At 45.6% G+C, this 20483-nt stretch overlaps 1 protein-coding gene across 2 annotated transcripts; it reads right to left on the bottom strand.

The window, feature by feature from the left end:
* Positions 1-3289: 3289 nt before the first annotated feature.
* On the bottom strand, positions 3290-13031 carry septin3 (septin 3). Of its 2 annotated transcripts, XM_056586062.1 has the most exons (11): positions 12984-13031; positions 11167-12878; positions 8764-9168; positions 8167-8295; positions 6997-7078; positions 6759-6896; positions 5402-5519; positions 5013-5108; positions 4237-4333; positions 4093-4144; positions 3290-3658 (listed from the first exon to the last, which is right to left on the bottom strand). In XM_056586062.1, exons 2-11 carry the CDS (start codon positions 12497-12499, stop codon positions 3529-3531), a joined length of 2580 nt encoding a protein of 859 aa, XP_056442037.1. In that variant the 5' UTR covers positions 12500-12878; positions 12984-13031; the 3' UTR covers positions 3290-3528. The 2 variants fall into 2 exon arrangements, with proteins under 2 accessions (XP_056442037.1, XP_056442038.1); XM_056586063.1 differs by lacking the exons at positions 11167-12878; positions 12984-13031 and adding an exon at positions 10292-10762.
* Between the last annotated feature and the right edge of the window lie 7452 nt (positions 13032-20483).

Raw genomic sequence — 20483 nt, 5'->3', positions numbered from 1 at the left:
ACCTTAAAACGCCTCAGATTGTCCGCTAGCCTAGCTTTTAGCTTACGCCAGCCTTACAGACCCGATATGCCCTCCTCAGCGCTGCCGGTATACGGTGCCGTACGCCAGCTTGTATGCTTGTTTTCAGAGCCAACAACTCTTCTCTCGAATAAACAAGAGAACTGGTGTGTGACTTCTCTTTAAAGTGCGTCATATCCATGGATATATATATTAAAACACCCTACTCCTGCACAAGGTTAAAGGAGTAGCAAACATTAAGAAAAGAAAGTTAAAAACAACACAGTACTACGGAGCAACTGGACAGGCTGCCGTCACGCACAGCGCCCGAGTGATTCTGTAGCATGCAAGGAGCCAGACATGGTCCCCTCAATCCCATCTTTTCATTCATCAGCCTCTACTTATCTTATAGCCATTCATACATGGATGCAAAGAACCCTATAGATAAGAGAAGGTTCAGTAATCCGTCTTCATGAGTGAGTGGCAGTGAGATAGTCAATGGCCCAGGAGGTAGAGCGAGTTGTCTGGCAATCAGAAGGTAGCTGGTTCAAACCCCGGCATCTTTTAGCTAAGGGCCGAGGTGTCCCTGTACAAGACACTTAGGCCCAATCCCATTTCTACCCCTTACCCCTTCCCCTTGTTTTGAAGGGGGAAGTGGAAGGGGGAAGGGGGAAGGGGAAGGGGGAAGGGGGAAGGGGGAAGGGGGAAGGGGGAAGGGGAAGGGGTAAGGGGTAGAAATGGGATTGGACCTTAACCTTAACTGCTTCCGTTGAGCTTGCAGTTGCCATGCATGATTGTGAGGCAGAAATTGTATGCCCTTTGTGCGGCCACTGTTCTTAAAAGTCCATTTACCATTTGTGGGAGACTCTTTGCATGAGACCAGTCTTTTCCCTGTAAATCAAATGAATGCAAAGCACCTTCCTGTTCTTCTCCGTCTGCAGATTTCCATCCAAAGTGTGTCTTTCAACGCAGGTTACATTGTCTAAAATCAAAGCATTCAAAGCTAGCATTTGAAACGCTTGTTGCAGTGCTACAAAATCTACAGCCTTTATATGGATCAGAGTTTCAGAACATTAAGATTGTACTTCCCCATCAGGGTTAATATTTAGCATGCTAACAAGACGGTGCTCACAAAACAAAATGGAAGCAATAGAATACAATGAGATACATACATACGTAGGCCTACAATATATATATACATACTATCAGGTGTTGCTTTGAGTTTGCTTTGCCAACAAATCGGCAGTCATGCATCAAATACCGGCCCGAGAGCAATGATGCTATCTGGGTCGGTAACATGATTGCCATCTGCTATTGCGCTGTGTCCTCTAGCAAGGTGCCTCATTGATAGTGCAGCCTCAGTTTTATGCTATGACAAAAGCTCATGTTTGAGATCTTTAACCAAACTAGCTTAACAAGCGCGTCTACATTTATACACGTTCAAGTCTAAAATAAGGTGGATTCAGAAACGTTTTATTTATTTTTTACAGATTCCATAGATCCAAGAGAAAAATGTGAATGTGCCTTTATTAAATGAAAAATAACTTAAATGAAATAATAAATAATGCATGAAAGTTTAAATAATTATAACACCGAAAAATGTATTTGTGGATCTCACAATTGTATGGATATTAAAGGGACACATTATGAAGAACAGCTAGAAAATCTACGTGTGAGAATCGACTACAGCGCTGCTGCGCGGTAGTTCGGACATTTAATGTGCACATATATCACATATATGGAAAGCGTTGATATGTTGGTCACGTCGGCTGGCTGTTGACCCAGACCAAATGGAGTACCCGGCTACACCACCACAAGCATGCACACTGAGAAACGGTAGCGAGAAGGAGTGATTTTGTTTTTGGTCATACATTTTGTAATATTGTCTAAATATGGGATTTGAAAGCCAATGACCACACTCAAAGCACAGAGCAAACTCATTTTGTCTATATATACGCAAAACTTGTCAAACCCACACCCACATATTATAGTAAAAAATATTCTGCGGGTTCACTATCCCTTACATTTCAAAAGATAAATAAACCTTGAACTGCCCTTAGAATAGATATGCATGTTATTGATCTATTTGTTATTTTACGAAATAAGTGCATCACAAAACATTATTGATGTTTTTCTAAAGCAAATGATAAAGCCATGAAAACAATTAATATAATGGTTCGTTTGAAATGATGACATTAAGCAGGGCACGCAAATCGAATATTTGCTCTTTATACTAAATATGGACCTTCCTTGAAATACATATCTCCCTGTAATAGGCCTAATGTGGTAGCCCGCAGAGATATAAAAACAATGATATGTTTTCAGGATCCAAGGAGTTATTGTAAACCATAAACACCCAGAATGATCCATAAGCAAAAGAGCAAAAGAGGAGATAAATAAGAAGAAAAGCAGAAAGTGACTCCAATTCGGGTTGTCACGGACGTTTTTACAGAATACTGCCATCTGGTGGCCAACATAATGAAGTGGAAATAGTATTGGCACAAACTATTGGACCATATATCTGATTCAGAGGGGCAAACCTGAATATTTCTGGACATGTACATGATCATTGGATTTAATGTAAGAAAAAATCCATTGAAAAATGGCTAGGGTAATGAATACAGATGAATATAAGGGCTGCATTACAGTAAAATTCATGATTCATTCAGGAATTCATACCTCATCATATTGACTTCTACTACTGATCTACTTTTTCGATTTTCAATACGTGCAAATAAACCAAAATATTGTCATATTATCCACGTTGTGATCTAAGGACAGAAATATATTATTTTTTTTAAGACGTCATTATGTCCATATAACCCACTTTAAAAAATGTACCTGAAAATGTACAGAAAAATATTGTTTTTTACCACTGCCTTTCAGTTATGCAGGGGTTAAATGCACCACCAGTCAGTAGGTGAGTAACTGAGAAAGACACACTTGTGAACACTCACAAGTGCGCTGAGTATCTTATTAGTAACCAGAACAAACGATCACAATAGCCTGAATTCAGACACATGTCTGCCCGACAACACTAAAGCAGACTTAATGGCACATGTACGCATTCACCGAATATGAATAATAATGGCAATTGTACTACACTCTAAACATAGACTGCCTTGGCAGTGAATGGAGGACATGGCACAGGTAACGGATGGCGGTGTTGACTATAAAGGGTTCTGGGAGGGCGTGCGCTCTCATCCAAACCCGCTGCGAATGGCTTCTGCCGAGCCCTGGGGCAAGGGGATCACGTAGAACGAGGGGGGGGGGGGGGGGGGGGGGGAACCAGACATGAAATAAATGGGCATTACCACACGTAATGCCCCACCCTCATCATGATTGCGGAGGAGGCGGGGCTGACGTCATGTCACGATGTATACCGTATATCTACATCTCCCACTGATAGATACATCGATACAGCGTTGTCTATGTGGACATATCTATACATAGGAAGCCGTCGTCGCACTGCTCTCCTCCCGATCCCCTCAGTCTCCCCGCCCTCTCGTCCCTGATTGGCTGAGCCACCGATCACAGGTTGCTCTCCTGGGTGTCGTTGGCGGCGACGGGGTGCAGCCCCCCGTTGCCGTGGAGCCTCTTGGCGCGGTAGGTCTCGTAGTGGATGTTGTGTGTGACCTCCTTCAGGTCCTGGAGGTGAGACCTGAGGGCGAGCGAGCACAGGAGACACGGTCAGCGAGGCACAACGGGGCGTGTGTTGTTTCTCTACCGGTGTTGAGCGTTAAAGGGGACATGTTATACCACCAGGTGTGTGTGTGATTAGCCGTTACAAGCCGTTTGGAAAATCTGCCTCTTCTGACATCACAAGTGGGCGTGTCCACTGAGATGTGTGCTGGACAGACTAGGTAGACTACCAGGCTACCCAGTGGACTGTATCAAACGTTGCTCCCCTATCCGTCATACATCTAGGTGGACACGCACACTTGTGATGTCAGGAGAGGCCGAATTTCAAAACGGCTTGTAATGGCTAATCACACTCACACCTGGTGGTATAATATGTCACCTTTAAGGATAGCTGGAAATCTATCATCATCCTCAGCATCATCAGGATCATCACCATCATGTTAATAACAATACCTGATCAGGAAATCTCTCAGCTGGGCGAACTCACAGTGGTTGGGGTTTTCCACTGAAAACGAGAGGAAGCAGAGCTTAGCGACACTTGACTCCATGAGTCTGCAGACGTCGGGAGCATGAGAGCGATTTGTGTGTTCCACCCACCTTCCACCACCCCCCAAGCGGTCTTCCGTCCCAGAACCCGCTTCCCGTTGACCTGGTACTCCTTATCGCTGCCCACGACCGCTAAGGGCATCGCCTCCTGCGGGGGAGACGAGATACAACAAGGCCTTCGTCAGACAGGGTGGCATCAGACTTTGTAGGTTTTTAAGGACATTATACATCGATTTCACTATTGACATTAAAGATGCCGTATCATGCTTTTTTACAGTTAATAATTGCATTAGGGGGTACTACGCTGTACTAGAACAGGGTTACATGCCTGGATGTTAGAAAGAAAATGTCCCGAGTAGCCCAGTCTGTTGCGCTTTGCGCGTGCGTCGGCAAATTCACACCCCGAAAAGTTGTAAACATTGAGGTCAGCCGGGAGGCGTGACTTCTGCCCTCCAGCACCACCTACTGCACAGCCTGATGTCACACTATCACCGTGTGAGTGAAGCTTTATCGCAAACATGTGTTTCACACACTTATTGAGGGGCGTTCTCGGTGGCCACCTATACTTCCCTAATGGCTAATCACACTCACACCTGGGGTATGATAGGTCCCCTTTTAACATGTATACATACATCATATAATACTCTAAAGCAAAGGGAGAAGTCGCAAAAGCATGATCACCCTTTTAAAACTTTTATAACCAAGCGGCCATACTCCAAGGTCAGCTGTTTGCACATGAGCCAGCAGAGGGAGACCACGAGCAAGTAAGGCTAAAGAGCTAAACAAGAAAAGGAAGGCAATCAGAAATAGCCTCTTAAAAGTCTCACCCGTATCTTGTCGTTGTCACTCTTGTCTTCCATGTCCTCGTCAAATTCCTTCTGGGGATAGTACTCCACGCCCCCCATCTCCAGCTCCTTCCTCACCTAGAGGACGCAACACGCCACGCTAGTCACAAGGCACTTTTATGGACAACTTATGATAATCAAACCATCTAACGCTCACACTTTCACTATTAACAAGAGAATAGCTAGCGTTAATAGCGACTGAAAGTAAGAGTTAAAGATGGTTTGGGTGTAGAATGAGGTGTCTCCTGAGTTATATTATATGGCATGTACACATTGCGTTCATGTCTGCATCTAGATTGTTTTGGTTTGAGTTTGGTTGAACTCAATAACATGGGTGGGACGACTCTAAACAAGGGAAGTGGCTTCCTCACCCTCTGCTTGAAGTCCAGCCTCTCCTCAATGGTCATGGTGTCAGCCTTGGCGATGATGGGGATGATGTTAACCGAGTGGCTCAGGTGCTTCATGAACTCAAGGTCCAGCTGCCGAAGGCTACAGCCAGGGTGAGGGAGGGAGAGGGAAGGAGTGAGTGAGTGAGTGAGTGAGTGAGTGAGTGAGTGAGTGAGTGAGTGAGTGAGTGAGTGAGTGAGTGAGTGAGTGAGTGAGTGAGTGAGTGAGTGAGTGAGTGAGTGAGTGAGTGAGTGAGTGAGTGAGTGAGTGAGTGAGAGAGAGAGAGAGAGAGAGAGAGAGAGAGAGAGAGAGAGAGAGAGAGAGAGAGAGAGAGAGAGAGAGAGAGAGAGAGAGAGAGAGAGAGAGAGAGAGAGAGAGAGAGAGAGAGAGAGGGAGGAACGAAACAAGGCACAAATAAAGGAAAGCTATTCCTGGTTCGAGCTGTGAAATTGCGCCCAGGGAGGTAGTGGAGGATTTCTACTGAGCTCCCCTTCACTAATTAAGATTTCCCAGGGAGCCACTAACGGTGTAATCTTTTTGAATGTCAACAGTATTCGCCAAACTATCTCTGATATTAAAGATGTTAATATAACAAAAATTACGACAAAAATAAACTCCCACACTCCAATTTTGGCATTTTGGTTCCCAAAGCTGGAAGGATTGAAAAGGCAATGGTAGAAAATACTAGGGCTTTTTGCTTTGTTCTAGATAAAGGGATGTTGTAATCTCTTTGTGGATTGTCATTTGGTTTTCTCTCCACATTCAATGTACGGCACTCCCTCTGGAGCAGACGTAGTTGTGAGCTGTGAGGTATTTTTAGTTTTCACAGGTGCCAGGATGTTGAGAGCCGACCTTCACTTAGAGTTGAAGTGTTTACTTTTTGCCTGACATTTGAAGGATGAAAAGAAAGAAAGAAGCTTCCATTCCCTTTCCTCTCTCCCCCTCACATATCGAGATGGAAAAGCTTTCATTTGGAGGAAAGAATTGAGCTAAGAGAGCGGCTCCATCTGAACCAAACCATTTTCTCAGTCAAAGAAATTGTATCTAGCTTTCGTTCACAGATAAGATCATTCACAACAAAATTCCTATCAGTAATCGCCCGGATGTTTTTTTAAACTATGATCACGCACATCCCTAAACACAACATAGACCTTATAAAGATTAAATTATCCTTTCCAATATAAAACGCACTCGTCCCATCATATATACACTATGTTCACGCAGCTGTCTGGGCTGGTTCATGTTGATGTGAGTGTGTGTGTGTGTGTGTATCTGTATGTGATACCGCTTGGGCCCTGAACCACAGCGAGGAAGCATGGGATGACGGGGCGGTCCACTCACGAGTGCCCCGTGGGGGAGATGAAGTAGAGGCAGCAATGGACCCGGGTGTCTGGGATCCGCTTCTTCCTGGTGATGTTCACCTCCTCCTTCAGGAACTTCTCGTACTGCTCGTTAATGTACTTTCCTATTGGCTCCCAGCTGGTGGGCAGGGGGGGGGGGGTTAACACACAGCTACCACACTCAGTGGAGTTTGAATGTGGAGGTAGGGAGAATCAATTAGATGTTTAGAGCAACCCACCAGTTGTCGTTGTTGATCTGATCCCCGAAGCCAGGGGTGTCCACAACGGTCAGCTTCATCTTGACCCCGCCCTCTTCGATGACTGCAGAAAATCAAATCAGATTTTTTAACATTGTTTATTTATTCATCACTGAATTTCTGCTTTAAAATGCATGCTACGCAAGGAGATATGTTCACGATGTGACTCCACCCTCTCCACAAACAAACAATCAAACCTAAGTGCAATGATTAAACACCATAAAATAGCTCAGACTCGCCCGTCGATATCAGCAAGAACATAGTGAATAAAGAAGTAGAACGTCTATAATTAGGTTTTTGCTCCATGGTGATATTCATTAATTGGCTATTTCGGTGAATCGTGTCTTAGAAAACTTCCTACTTGTCTTCTCTCACTTTTATGGGGGTCAATCACTCTTGTTAACCTCGATAAATGACTATAAAATATGAAACGTAATCTGTCTGTAGGCTCCAGTTCAGTCCAATAGCAGCCTCTACAGGGGCCTCGGTATCCTGCTCACAGGCGTTCTCTGCACGGGGGTTTACATCTCAGATGTTATTTCCAGGTAAGAGGGGCGTGAGCAGAGGAACCAGAGATGCTGACAACCGTTGTCAAAAACCACCTGTGGATGTGGTGTTCACTACGATAATCGAGCTCCACACGAGCTGGGGCTAGGATGTGGTCTAGATTCAGTCTCTAGAGGAAATCAAGTCACACGCTCAGCTTATACGTCACCAGTCACCCACAAACATTAAGCAAGTCATATGCAAACGATCTGAAACATGGCTGTGCTGTGCCTCCATTCCAACAAGTGGAGGACCTTTACCAAATATTATTACACATATCATTATAACGTGACATGCTGCAACATCCAAAGCAATGCAAGCCGCGGTCGCCTCGTCTCCGCCTATTCCCAGAGACTGTAAAGATGGATTGGTCTAAATCTGAGGCGTCAGCTGAGCGACCCCTACGTGTGGCCAGGCTGAGACGGTTTGGGGCGCACCATGCCTTTCGTGTCAACGGATGAGTTTTATTCATTATTTTAATCTCGATACAATCTAGATTCTAGATACTTCCTCTTGAGTGCAAGGGGCCGCAGAGGGCCGTCTGCGCGGGCCCGGGACGGTTTGGGGGTCGGGTTGTGGGGAGGGGTCGGGGACAGGTCTACTCACAGTGGGACACGGCCTTGATCTCCACGGTCTTGGGGATCTTCTCGTCGCGGGCCCAGCCGGCGCTCCGCCTGCTCACCTGGGACTTGAAGAGCGTGTTCAGCAGGGTGGACTTCCCCAGCCCGCTGTGACCTGGGGGCAGACGCACCGACGGGTGGGTGCTAAGACTTCCACAAAGGTTGCATTCTTCTGATTCGTTCGAAGCGTATAGGGTCCTCCTTTAGCATGACTACGACTGTATCTGAATCGATTGGTAGCGAGTGATACGATAAAACACGGCTTTTGAATTCTAGATGTACATGACTCTACATAATTAATAAATGCATAATTATTGGGTGAACGATTTTGAGGTATTATTGGTAGAAAGTATCTACCATAACTCTCATCACACGTTTTAAATCCCACATGTGCTCTTGCAGATGAAGGATCACAAGAAGAAGGTAAAAAGATCACTCTGTCAGATGTCTACTGAAGTCCTGCTGAAGTATTTGAATCACGTGTCGGCGTGACGTTTTCTCGGATTGGGGGATGACTCGCTCCTTTACAGAGGCTTTGAGGCTAGCCTCTGAGGCTGGGCCAGGTCCTTCCTCGGCCACTCACCTACGACCATGATGTTGAAGTCAAAGCCCGTCTTCATCGTCTTCTTCCTCATCTGCTCGATGATGGTGTCGATGCCGATGTAGCCCAGCAGGGTCCCGCCGCCGGCGGACCCCTGGGGGCCGGCGCCCTGGGGCAGAGCCCCAACGCCACCGTGACCACTAACGCTGTTCCCCACCCCATGGTTGGCCCCCACGTGGCTGTGGGTGTGGCTTGGGGCGTGGCTGACCCCGTGGCTGCCGATCATGACGGGGATGGCGCTGGGGGGCGGGGGGCCGGAGCCGCCGGTCCCCGCGCCCAGGCCCTGGGGGGGGAAGGGGTTGGAGGGAGACGGCGCCCCCACGTGGGGGGGTTTGGCCGCTACGACCGGCTTTGGCCGTACCTCAGGGGGGACGATGTCGGACATGTCTGCGGAGAGGAGGGGGACAGGAGAGAAGGATATATGAAAGGACGAATCCATGAAACATGTTTGGACACTTTAGCCCAGCAGGCAGAGAAACACATTCTATGACCAGTGTTAAGCAACGACAGAATGGTGTTGTAACGTCTGCAGTTGGTGGGATTAGCCTAGGTAACAACAACCCATAGTTCAATAACAAAATACTATAATTATACTAACTATAATTATCATTTTTTTCATTACTGCATGGCACATTTTAGAACTTGTTGTATCCCCCTTGGAACTGAGCTTCCTTTATCTTAATGAGACCAGAATTACATTAAAAGGTCGAAACGCTATTCTTGGATGGTTAAACGTGCCAACATTATATCACTGGGTCCCTGTCAAACGGTTTTTGGAAAAAGTAAAAAGACTTTCTCAAAAAGAAAGTGTCTATAGAGAATAGACTACTAATCATTTAATGCCTGGCATGCACTCACACATTCACACAGGGATGGCACAATTGTGGGTGGGTAATGTGTGAGAAGGCAGATGGTTATACCATGAGGGATGTGGAGCCATAATGTGATCAACCTTAATTCCCTAGGGTGCATTTACAGAACATCACATAGTTCAATCAACCAGACTGGATCATTAAGGTGCTCCCTCGATGTGTATTTTGACTCAGAGCAGTGGCACACTCAAACATATCGGCGACATAGTAACGTTTGTAGAAATACTATATCAAATGTATCACTCAAAAAATCGCGATTTTCTATTTCTGATCTCAGTAACTCGTTCTACTCTGTTGAACGCTCGCGGTCCGCTGGCGACACGATGATGCCCTGCTTTTCTGTCAACCCCCTCAGTAGGACGGTCGCCAGAGCAGATATCGTCACTAAATATAGTAGCCTCCATTGAAGAGCAAGGTGGCTATGTATCAGGAGAACACAACTTTCTCTTCGTTCTTCAGTTCCACCTGGGACATCCATCGCAACATTGATCCCATTGTCCATCTCCATCCATGCATGCCTGGTGGCGACATTTAGCTGGTAGCAGCGGCTCCGAGCTAGCCTATATTAGCCCGCTAGCGAGTTGCGCATCCTCATCGGCTCACGCCAGTCGCAGATAACGAAGAGCAAAATGACTTACCAATGATCTATGGCGAAAAACGCGGCGCAACACTGATGGACAGGGATGCTGGAGGAACGACGACTGACGCCCAACACAGAGATACACAATAATAATCGAGACAATGGTCATGTGATAGGTACGGGCACCTCTCCCCTTCTCCCTTCTGGCAGAGACCCCCCTTTATTCGTTACCAAGGCAACAAGAGGAGAGGGAGTCAAAGATGCAGCGCGCATGCCCAGATTAGTGCCCAGTGTAAAGGCGTTTCATTCTACACATTCACGCTCGTTTACTTTTGGGAACAGTTTGTTTCCGGCGTTATGACCAACACTCACTTTAATTGAGAACCGTGGCTAATAAAAACGTATTTCTAATTAATTATATTTACGTTGCATTTTTCAAGACATCAAAAGTGCTTAAACTAGTCAGTATGTTTATTTGTGTGTGTGATGGATATTACTTATTTTCTACTTCCAGTGGATGAAATAACAAAAACAAAAAAACACCACAATTCGTTTCTGTCAATAAAAATGACAAAAAAATATATATATTTTATCTCTATTCACATGCTATGGCACTGTTGTTGCTCTACTACACATCTGTAGGTACATTTTCGGCCTGACCTCTGTGTTTTTGTGCATGTGACGCACAGCTTTCGCTGGATTAGTCTCTACCACAGTGTACCACAAGAGTTCACCTCCCTCTGGTCTGTGTGCTGCTGATAAGGTTTCCCCTCCCCGCTCTTCCACCACACTCATCTGTTTACCTTCCTGTATTTCCTGTATGTATCGCTCTCTTGCAGAACCTTTGGGGGAAATACATTGAATGGACCACTAAAAAAGGGAATGTCTGCTGCTGGACTACCAGAGCAACTGGCCGGCATTCTGTGTACTCACCCATTGACACATAGACTGTGCCCGGGCTATACATGGTGACGTAATACGGCTCCTCTGGCTCCTCTGTGATAGGTGCTCTGCTCGGCCGGGCGGCGGCGGCCTGTGTGTGTGCCACGGGGCCCTCCGCTGCCGTGTGTGTGCCGGGCCCCTGGGGTTGGGATGGCATTCTGCAGGGCTCGTTTGAGCCGGTGCCAGCTCTGGTTCTATTGAAGGGGTCACCCTCTGTGGACGATAGCCAGCTTACAACGCACTTTTCGGAGGAATACGGTGGAAGCTGTGTGGGTGCTCCGTGATCATGTGGTCTTACACATTTGACTCGATGGGGTTCCAGGTAACTAGGGGTTGTTCTTTGGTTGTTTGCACACTGCGCCAGTGACTTTGTGAGATCCAACTTATTGAATTGATATAGTAGCTGTGGGTCGATAGGGTGTGTTGAGTTGTATTGAGGAGCCACAGGTCTTGATCTTGTTAAAGGCCGACTTTGGGAGGCCTCTTGGGTTTGGTTTAGCACCAGGTACGGTTGTTCCTTGGATCCACTTAATTCACTTTGTTTAGAGTCCCATCCTCGAGGGTCCTGTTCCAGAGAACTTTCCCCTCGCTTTGTAATCCGTGCATCTGTTGGTTCATTTCGTATAACAGACCAAAGCCCATGTCTCCTTAAGGCTGACAAATCTCCAGATATGCTTCCAGTGAATTCAGTGAATTCAGATTTGGAAGCCATACATTTGACAGGACATTCTTCCACCTGTGACTTCTTACTTTTAGAGTCGGTTGTGAAATTATTCCACGTTTCAGGAACACTTTTGGTCAATGTACATGTTGTGTTCTCTAGATAGTTTTCATACTTCTTTTTGAGTCTGTGGTTTGATGAACTGTGGGGTCCAATATTCAGTGGATCACATTCTTTCCCAACATCGTCTTCAGAGTCTGATTGAGTGTATTTCCTTTCTCCCGTTTGAAGGTCTGTTTTATCAACATTTTCCTTCGTAATTTCTGGTTTCTCAAGAAAAAATAATCCATTATCCTTTTCTTTGGTGAAACCTATTTTGCATTGCAATGGCCAAAAGTTATTTGGTGTCATATCACAGACAGTGTGATGACCAGACTCCTTGTTGAAGGCCTTCCTGGATGCTCCCCTACCACCTTCCAATCGAGTAAAGTTCACCAGCGTGTCTTGGTCCAGAACGTCTTGTGTTGTTCCCACTGGGGACCATCGTGTGGTAGGCACTGGCGGGTCTCTGGTGTTAGAGTTCACAATGGATTGAACTCTCCTTTTCTCTACTACAACCGGGGTCGTCTTGCGTTTTGCTCCATGGCTCCCCGGCAGCATCATTTTACACAGCAGGGTTGGAGAGAGATTAGGTCGGATTATAGGGACGGACAGAGTTGGAGATTTGCTTGGTTTTGGTCCGGTCACAGTGGGTGAAGGAGAAGAATGGCTCTGTGGGTCTGGGGCAGTAAGCCAGCTGTTTGGCTTCGGCCTCACGGCGGGGGCAGTAGAAGGAGGATTAGGTTTCGAGGCAGGAGAAAGAACACAGATGCCGGGCTTTTGAGAAACTGCTGGAGAGGTGTGTGATTTGGACCTTGTCCTGGGAAGAGTCGAAGCTCTATTCTCAATGTTCTTACGTTCGTCCAAATATGTCTTCTGAGAATTCTTTATTGAAACAGAGATGGATTCTTTAGTGGAACGGATCCACTCAAAACATCTGGAACTTTTTGAGGGAAAAGAGAAAAAAACAAGTTTGGTTTTGTTCATCAATACATGAAAAATACGTTACGTTTAAAATGTGGCTGAAAATGGAGAGAGCGGAGTATACCTGTCATGAGTTGAAGAAAACGGTCTTAGATGGTGTCTTTCTGACACAAGTCCAGCATCCTGAAAAGAGGGGAGTTGGATGGCTTGCTTTTTGATGAGCGGAGAGGAGAGAGGAAAGGGAAGGGGTGAGTGTTTCTTAGGGGGTTCAGTGGCTGAAGGCGTTAGGGAGGGCTGCGGTGTGAGATGGTTAACGTCACTCATGTTGATTTTTTATGTAGCGAGGAGAGGGGGAGGACCTTTCAATTTAGTAATCTGTTTATTAATTTAAGAAAAAAAAAAAGAAAGAGATTAAAAGCAAGAAACCCAGCAAACGCTGTGCACAATCATCATTCAAGCCACATTTCAATATGTTTATACACGCAATAGATCACACCAAAAACAGAATAGGGCTTAGATTACTTTTTTTAAACAATTTAGGTTTGAGGTAATAAAAAAAAAAATCAATGTAACTAAATGTCATTGATAAAATAGTTGGGGGAGAACTCTGACCTGGGATGTTGTGTTGCAGCTGTCTCGCTCTACGTTGGACTGGCAGGGCCTGTCAGGAAGACAAGGAGACCACCACAAGCAGTGGGAGTTCCTGGCCATGGAGCGGCATTCCTCCCATTCCTCCTGCTCTGAAGCCGCTCTGTCAGACTCACCCATCCCACCTCGTCCATCGTGTCTCTCCACCACCCCCTTCAATCAGTTGTCCCTGTCCATCTTGTTTGTGTGTTGTTGTTGTTTTCTTCTTCTCAGATAAAGTGTTTCATTCAGACGTGGAAAGAAAAGCAGCAGACGAATAAGCAGAACTGAGAGCAAGATGGTTGTGTTTGCACTTTATTTTCAAATGAACATGGAAAACGTCTGGGTGTAATGGGCTGCAGGAGGGAATTGTAACATGTGTTTTTGTCTGAAATTGTATTGCTCCAGCCAGGTTTGAAAATACTTTTACATTCTTTTTTATTTTAATTTTGGCACTCTTATCACACTATTATTGATCATTTATGTTTGGTATTAAAACACTATTATTGATAAATGGTCATGTTTTGTATTGAACCACTATTGTTGATAAACAATCTTATGTATTGAATCTCTATTATCGATAAACAAGGTTTTGCATTGAAATAATATTGTTGATAAACAATGATGTTTTGTATTGAACCCTATTATAGATAAATTAAACTCTTATTGCAACAGTAACAATACACACTGAGGCTTCCTCTTATCATTGTCCACAAAGTCCTTTCCCTGTCTCATCGCCAGCATGAGATGGTTTTATTTAGGGATTGTCAAGTTACAAAATGAATGCAAAATTTGGCACAAATATAACAATTTACATAATGTATAATTTGTATCACAAATCCTCCTCCCTTGGCCGTTGGTTAATTTGCCTTTCCTTAAGGGCCATTGGCCCCTTTTTCATTATCTCAATGATCAAAGGTCTATAAACTTGAGGTGAAAGAAAGGGTGTAATTTGGCCTGATAGGTTTCGTGTACACAGTCTTTGATTCTGTCCCTCTCGTTAAAGTGCTGGCTCACACTCTGCAAGTGTCCTTGCAGCACTTCTGTAGTACAGATGGCTTTCCTCCACGCCTCCTCCTCTCCCCGGTCATATCAGGGCATTCGTGTCCTCGTCTGTGCAGTTCACGCTGGCCACCAGTGGATGGTGCCGGACCTTCTTGTTGCTCCACTTGTGGGCATCTTGCAGTCCAGGCTCTAGGCAGTAGAGGCAGGCGCCAAAGCCTGCCAGCACCAGCACCGACACCAGCAGGTAGACGGGGACAAACCAGTCCAAGAACAACCAAGACATACTGGCTGTGAAGGAGAACGGTGAACGACGGCAGATGAAAGGACATGATGGAGCAGACAAAGCAGGTGGTCAGTCAATGCTACGTCAAGTCGACCTTTAGGCTACGTTGCATCAATCATGGTTATGGAATTAAACATTGGACTTACATTAGAATACCTACATTAGCTGCCTAATGAATATGGACGGGTTAATGTGCATTCAGAGTATCCTTCATTAGGTGGACTGTTGTTGTCGTGTGTACATTCGGTTAGTTGTGCTAATAATAGCCCATCAGCACAGCACAACATCATTGCCTGTAGCCTGCAAATCTGTCTCTAAAGCTGCCAAGTGAGCACAGCTTCATACCTGTAGGTGCAGCCGGATGAGTCGTGCGGCGATGAAAATTTGGGTCGTTTGATTGTTTTAAAAAAACGATGAATGGACGGTTTAGGGGTTAAATCAAGGGGATCCTGCGATGGGCTTTGCGGGAACAGGATCACAGGTGAATCGTGGGGCTCCGGGAGGCGAGAGGAGCAGCAGCTGCATGCAGGATTCTCGTCCCCGCTCTTGGCAATGACGTTAGAAGGAGGGGTTGGAGTTGCTATGACAACGGTCCTGCTGTTACAGGAGAGGACTGGGCAGTGGGAGGGGAACTTATGTAACTATGAAATATGATTTTTTTTTAAGGAGGAGAACGAGGAGGAGATGGTGAGTGCGGGGAGTCGGCGGCGCGGAAAGAAGACCTCCCGTTGGATTCAAGGCCGTCTTGACACTTAACACCAAGGCCATCACACAGTTTATGTGACACGGGTTTATGCACAGGGAGCAGCAAGTTCCCCCACATCAGATCATCTCACTGCTACTTCAGCAGCGTTTTAAGGAGTCCAGTTTTGATTATTTCACAGCTTCTAGGACCATGGCTGAATAGGCTGTCACTGTTTTTTTGACATGTGCCCCAAGAATCGTGTAAGGTCAACACACTAACAGCGAATTCGAAGTAGGAGAAAGTAACATTTTATTTGAAACTATGCTCGAACAGCCCTTGACTTACGGCAGCGTTACGGCTGCGGCACGTCTTGGCCGCAGTCACCGCGGCAGATAGGTTCCCCTCTTATCAATGAGACATTTCCATCGGGCGCGACTGCGGAACGTCTCAACAGCGTCCCGGGAGCGGCTCGCCGTGCCGCAGCGCTATCATTCCGTAGCATTTTTATTTTTGCAGCAAGCCGTTGCTGAACCGCGTCAATTTCAACAGAGCAGATCAAGCAGGGCAGGAAGTGAAAAAATTAAAAGCCATAGAGCATCCGGTCAATTTTCAAAATAAAACACAATACTCAGCTCATGTAGCCACACATCAACATTATTACGTCATGACCGGTGGCATCAGGTCAGCAGTCAATCAATCAAAGGGTCTCAGAGGGATCGGCAACATGGACGACGAGAGACACATTGTCGAAGTTCCGCAACATGAAGTCATTTATGTACCAAATCATCCTTTTTATAAGGACATGACAGAAAGGACAAGGCCTGGCATTTAATTGCAATAGTTTTGGAAGTGGAAAGTGAGTACATTAGTTTTAGGATTATCGCGTGATCTCGCGTGAATACGGCTGGCTTGCAAGGCAGCGCTGCGCTGCCGTAACGCACCCGGTGGAAATGCAAGCAGGGCAGAGTCGCAGCCGTTCCGTGCCGCAGCCGTAACGCTGCCCTAACGCGTCCGGCGGAATCCCCGCGTTAGGATACAAATTTGACATTCTCTGATACCATGGCGTTAGTGTGTTAACCCTTGTTTCTGTTTTGTTACGGAGTGTTGCGTTCTTCGAAGAAAGTAGTCCAATCCGGATCGCTTTTAACTCACTTTATTTGTCGAAGTATTTCGGTATGGTAACTACGAAGCAAAAGGAGGGGAATTGTATTGAACACGTGCGAGCGACAACCAGCTGGCCAATACCTCTAACCTGCAAGTCTGGACTACCGGATGTTTCTGCCCTTGTTTGCTTCCGGACCTGGTTAAATACCTAGGCGTGGCCTATGTGACGTATTAGCCTCGGCTTCCTCACCTGTCTAAAGGTGCTGCCTTCTGTGGATGGAGTAGCTATTGCAGCCTTCAGTAAGGTCCTGCTCCCCTTGTGGCTATGCACAGTATTTACGGCTTATATGTTCGGTCCTGCTTCCTAGTGGCTATGTGAGGGTAATACAGCTTGTGTGTTTGAATCTGCTTCCTAGAGGCTATGTGGGGGCAGCATATGTTCTTAAAATACGTAACAGGAGATAGGCCTATGCTGTATACGCTTATACATAACAACTTCATATCAGGGGGTGGCCCCGCAACTTTGTGTGTGGTACATTAGTTCTTAAGATTATGAAAGAATGAATGATACATATTTTATGATAATGCATCTGCTAGAATGAAAGGAATAGTTAAAGAACAGGCTCAACTTGTTTGCTAGCGTGTTAGCTACAAATAACGGTCTGTCTGTCCCTTCCCAAGCTTACCGGTTTGAGTTCAGCACAGCAACTTGGGTGGTTCAGCATTTTCACTAACTTCAACAGCTTCAGTGTCATCACAGTCTGGGTCGGTTAAGGTTCTCTCTTCTTCACCAACAACTTGAGAGGACTGGGCGCTGTTACTATCTTACCAACACTTCAAACACTTGCAGGAACATTACTACTAGCTCGTGCAGAAGTAATAGACAACAATGGAGTTCATTTGTGACATTTATCTGCATCAGCTTTGAGAGACTCAATCTTTTGTCTCTTAATTTCTAGGCAGCACCTTTACGTTTTTGACCTTGGCTTTCAATTTTTGTTTTGACTTTGAATTTTGGAAAAGCGAGAATTGTCCCGCGCAAACGAACAGCGACTAACTGGTGAGTGTGTAGCAGCAACCATTCATCAGTTTGGGCCGGGGGGTGGACCCAGGGATGGGGGCTAGAGGGCTAGATCAATACGGCTTAATAATTGTCCCTTATTCTACTTAAAATAAAATATGAAACCTTCTCGGCCCACAGATCAGTCGGCCCACCCAGAATTGTCCCCCGATGCTCAGTCCAGCCCTGAGCTATAGAGCTGGGGAACACAGAACCCCGGGAATATAGGACCCTGGGAACATAGGACCCTGGGTACATAGGACCCTGGGAACATAGGACCCTGGGAACATAAGACCCTGGGAACATAGGACCCTGGGAACATAGGACCCTGGGAACATAGGAACCCCAGAGAGAAAATATGAAGAACGATGGGTACATACATAGGACCCTGCGTAGGACCCTTGTCTTGTTCCTATTATGGGTCCTTTAAATCTGAGGAACATTGGACCTTGTGCCCAATGGACCCTTTGTCTTGCTGACACTATGCACCCTAGAAGTCAGGGGAACATAAGGAGCCATGTTTTGATGGTCTGGCTGCACTGCCTATCACCCGCTCCTTTTTTTTCTATGTGTGAATCTGTTAATACAATGACAATGCAATAAGACATGCATCAATTAGTATCTGGAGGATGTTGCCCACGGCTATTGTTTTGGAAGCTTTATTTACCTAATGCCGATGATCTACATTTTATACAGATTTAAATGCTCAGAGCCAGCTATGAGGTCACGAGGTCCAGCCTTACATTACCCCTGACACACGTGTTGTGGGAGAAAGAAGGAAAATAATGACTAACTATGTTCATCCCACAACTGAAAAATGCTAGCATGGTTAAGTATAAATGTGCTGAATGCTTGTCTTTGTTGGTCTTGATCCATCCTGTAGTTGATTTGTGCACTGGGTTAAGCTCTACTTGAGTACTTTTGAGATAACATTATAACATTATTGTAATGTAACACTCAACATGAATACATTCATTTTGTCTTGGGTTTTGATTTTCCATGTCAATCTTTCAGTTAAATATTTTCTCTGCCATTTTACTTTCTTCTCTTTCAAAGCTGTGTTATTTGATAGAAATGCCACAGCTATTATTAGCGTTATTACTGAGGGAAATGCTCATTTTTATGTGCCTGCCGCTGTATGAGAGAATATATTTCAGACAGCTCCTGAGTCATTTCTCTGTGTCCTTGTCCTTTGTTCGTTCTAGCCAGTATAGCTTGTCTCAATGTTGTGTAACATGTATGAGACATGTTCATGCTGTAAACAGAGGCTGTTTGTTCATAGCTGTGTACTTCCAACACAACAGCCTACTTTGCTAGTTCCTGCCCGCTGCCACCGCCTCCTGCAGCGGGCAGCATTCCCTTTCTCCTCCATGTCTTGGTTCCTGATGAGTCTCGTTGTGGAAATACCAGAGACGAGAGTCCGACGTGTTATGCGCCACAACACCAACAGCAGAACGGTTATCCAAATAACAAAGAAGTGTACAACACTTGTGTTACAGTCCTGGAGCTCTATATGTAAATAATATCATATAATAGGCTACATGTCATATAATACATACTATCACGGCCAAAAGCTGTGTGTGCCTCCAGACGATAATATGAATCTCAAACGACTGCTTCGGGTTCTCCGACGTCTCTGGTTCTGCCACTTCCACATCAATCTGAAGTAGACTGAACCGCGCGCTGCCCGCTGCCTGCTTCTGGCTGCCGGCTGCTGACTGCCCGCTGCCGGGTGGTGGTGCCTCGCGGCAGCGGGCAGCGGGCAGCGGGCAGCGGGGCTCAACGATGGCTGAGATAACGCCAACTACAGTCTCGTTGTGGAAATACCAGAGATGTCAAAGGAACGACGTGTTATGCGCCATAACACCAACAGCAGAACGGTTATCCAAATAACAAAGAAGTGTTCAATACTTGCGTTACAGCAGGGATGCCAGGGTGAAATTGGTGAGGGGCCAGATTTTTTTCAAGTGAGACCTCAGGGGGCCGGATTACACTTTCGGACTGAAAAGGCCTGAAAAGGCCAAACACTGACTCACTCAACACATGGATAGGTAGGCTATTTTAAATTATGCTTGAAGGCCTAGGCATCAAAAATAAATTGCATTGGCGCCAAAATAGCCTCACAATGAGGCCTACAATTACATAAGCAGGAGATTGCTCCCCTCTAAAAGCATTAACATTTTCCTATCCATGCAAGGAGCCTACATTTATAAATGAGAAATGCAAACAAAATAGACTAGGTTCCAACAAAACACATTTCCTATAAATAACACAAGTGTAAACTGTTAATTACTTTTATTTTATTAATTGAAGGCTTGCATAGGTGAACTAGGCGATCGCCTAGGGCGGCAAATGCGTTGGGGGCGGCAAAAGTGTTGGGGGCGCCCCCTGGCGGCGGCCTTAATTAATGAATTAATTTTAATGAAACAAGTGTGTTTTCTAAACACGTTTCGAAATGGAATGGAGAATGGGAGATTAACAGTTATTGAATCGTAACAGACCAGCAGCAGTAACAGGATTCCAAAAAAAATAAATAATAATAATAGTATAAAATAAATAAATAAATATATTCTCCCCTTATCACCCGCGGGCCGGATGTGACACACGCATATGTGACATACAGTGTGTGTAATCACACACACACACACACACACACACACACACACACACACACACACACACACACACACACACACACACACACACACACACACACACACACACACTGTGAGGGTCGTAGCTAATCGGCGGGCCAAAGGGGAGGTGGCATCTCCCCTAATGACGACATACGGGGAAAATTCCAAAATGGCACGTCTCTTCGTTTTTTCAAAGGCGGAGCAGAATGCCTAGTGCTCGTTTT

Source organism: Gadus chalcogrammus, chromosome 3, assembly GCF_026213295.1.
Source record: "Gadus chalcogrammus isolate NIFS_2021 chromosome 3, NIFS_Gcha_1.0, whole genome shotgun sequence".
Classification (NCBI taxonomy): domain Eukaryota; kingdom Metazoa; phylum Chordata; class Actinopteri; order Gadiformes; family Gadidae; genus Gadus; species Gadus chalcogrammus.
The sequence above is the reverse complement of the archived record's forward strand: the minus strand, read 5'-3'. Positions and strand labels throughout refer to the sequence as shown.

What these genes read in the sequence shown, in the direction of transcription:
- septin3 (XM_056586062.1), bottom strand. Translation starts at nt 12,499, where the DNA reads ATGATGCTGCCGGGGAGCCATGGAGCAAAACGCAAGACGACCCCGGTT. An exon ending in CAGATCAACAACGACAACTG is followed by an intron (nt 6,897 to 6,996) that starts GTGGGTTGCTCT and finishes CCTGCCCACCAG; the next exon opens with CTGGGAGCCAATAGGAAAGT. An exon ending in CTGAGAGATTTCCTGATCAG is followed by an intron (nt 3,659 to 4,092) that starts GTATTGTTATTA and finishes GCTCGCCCTCAG; the next exon opens with GTCTCACCTCCAGGACCTGA.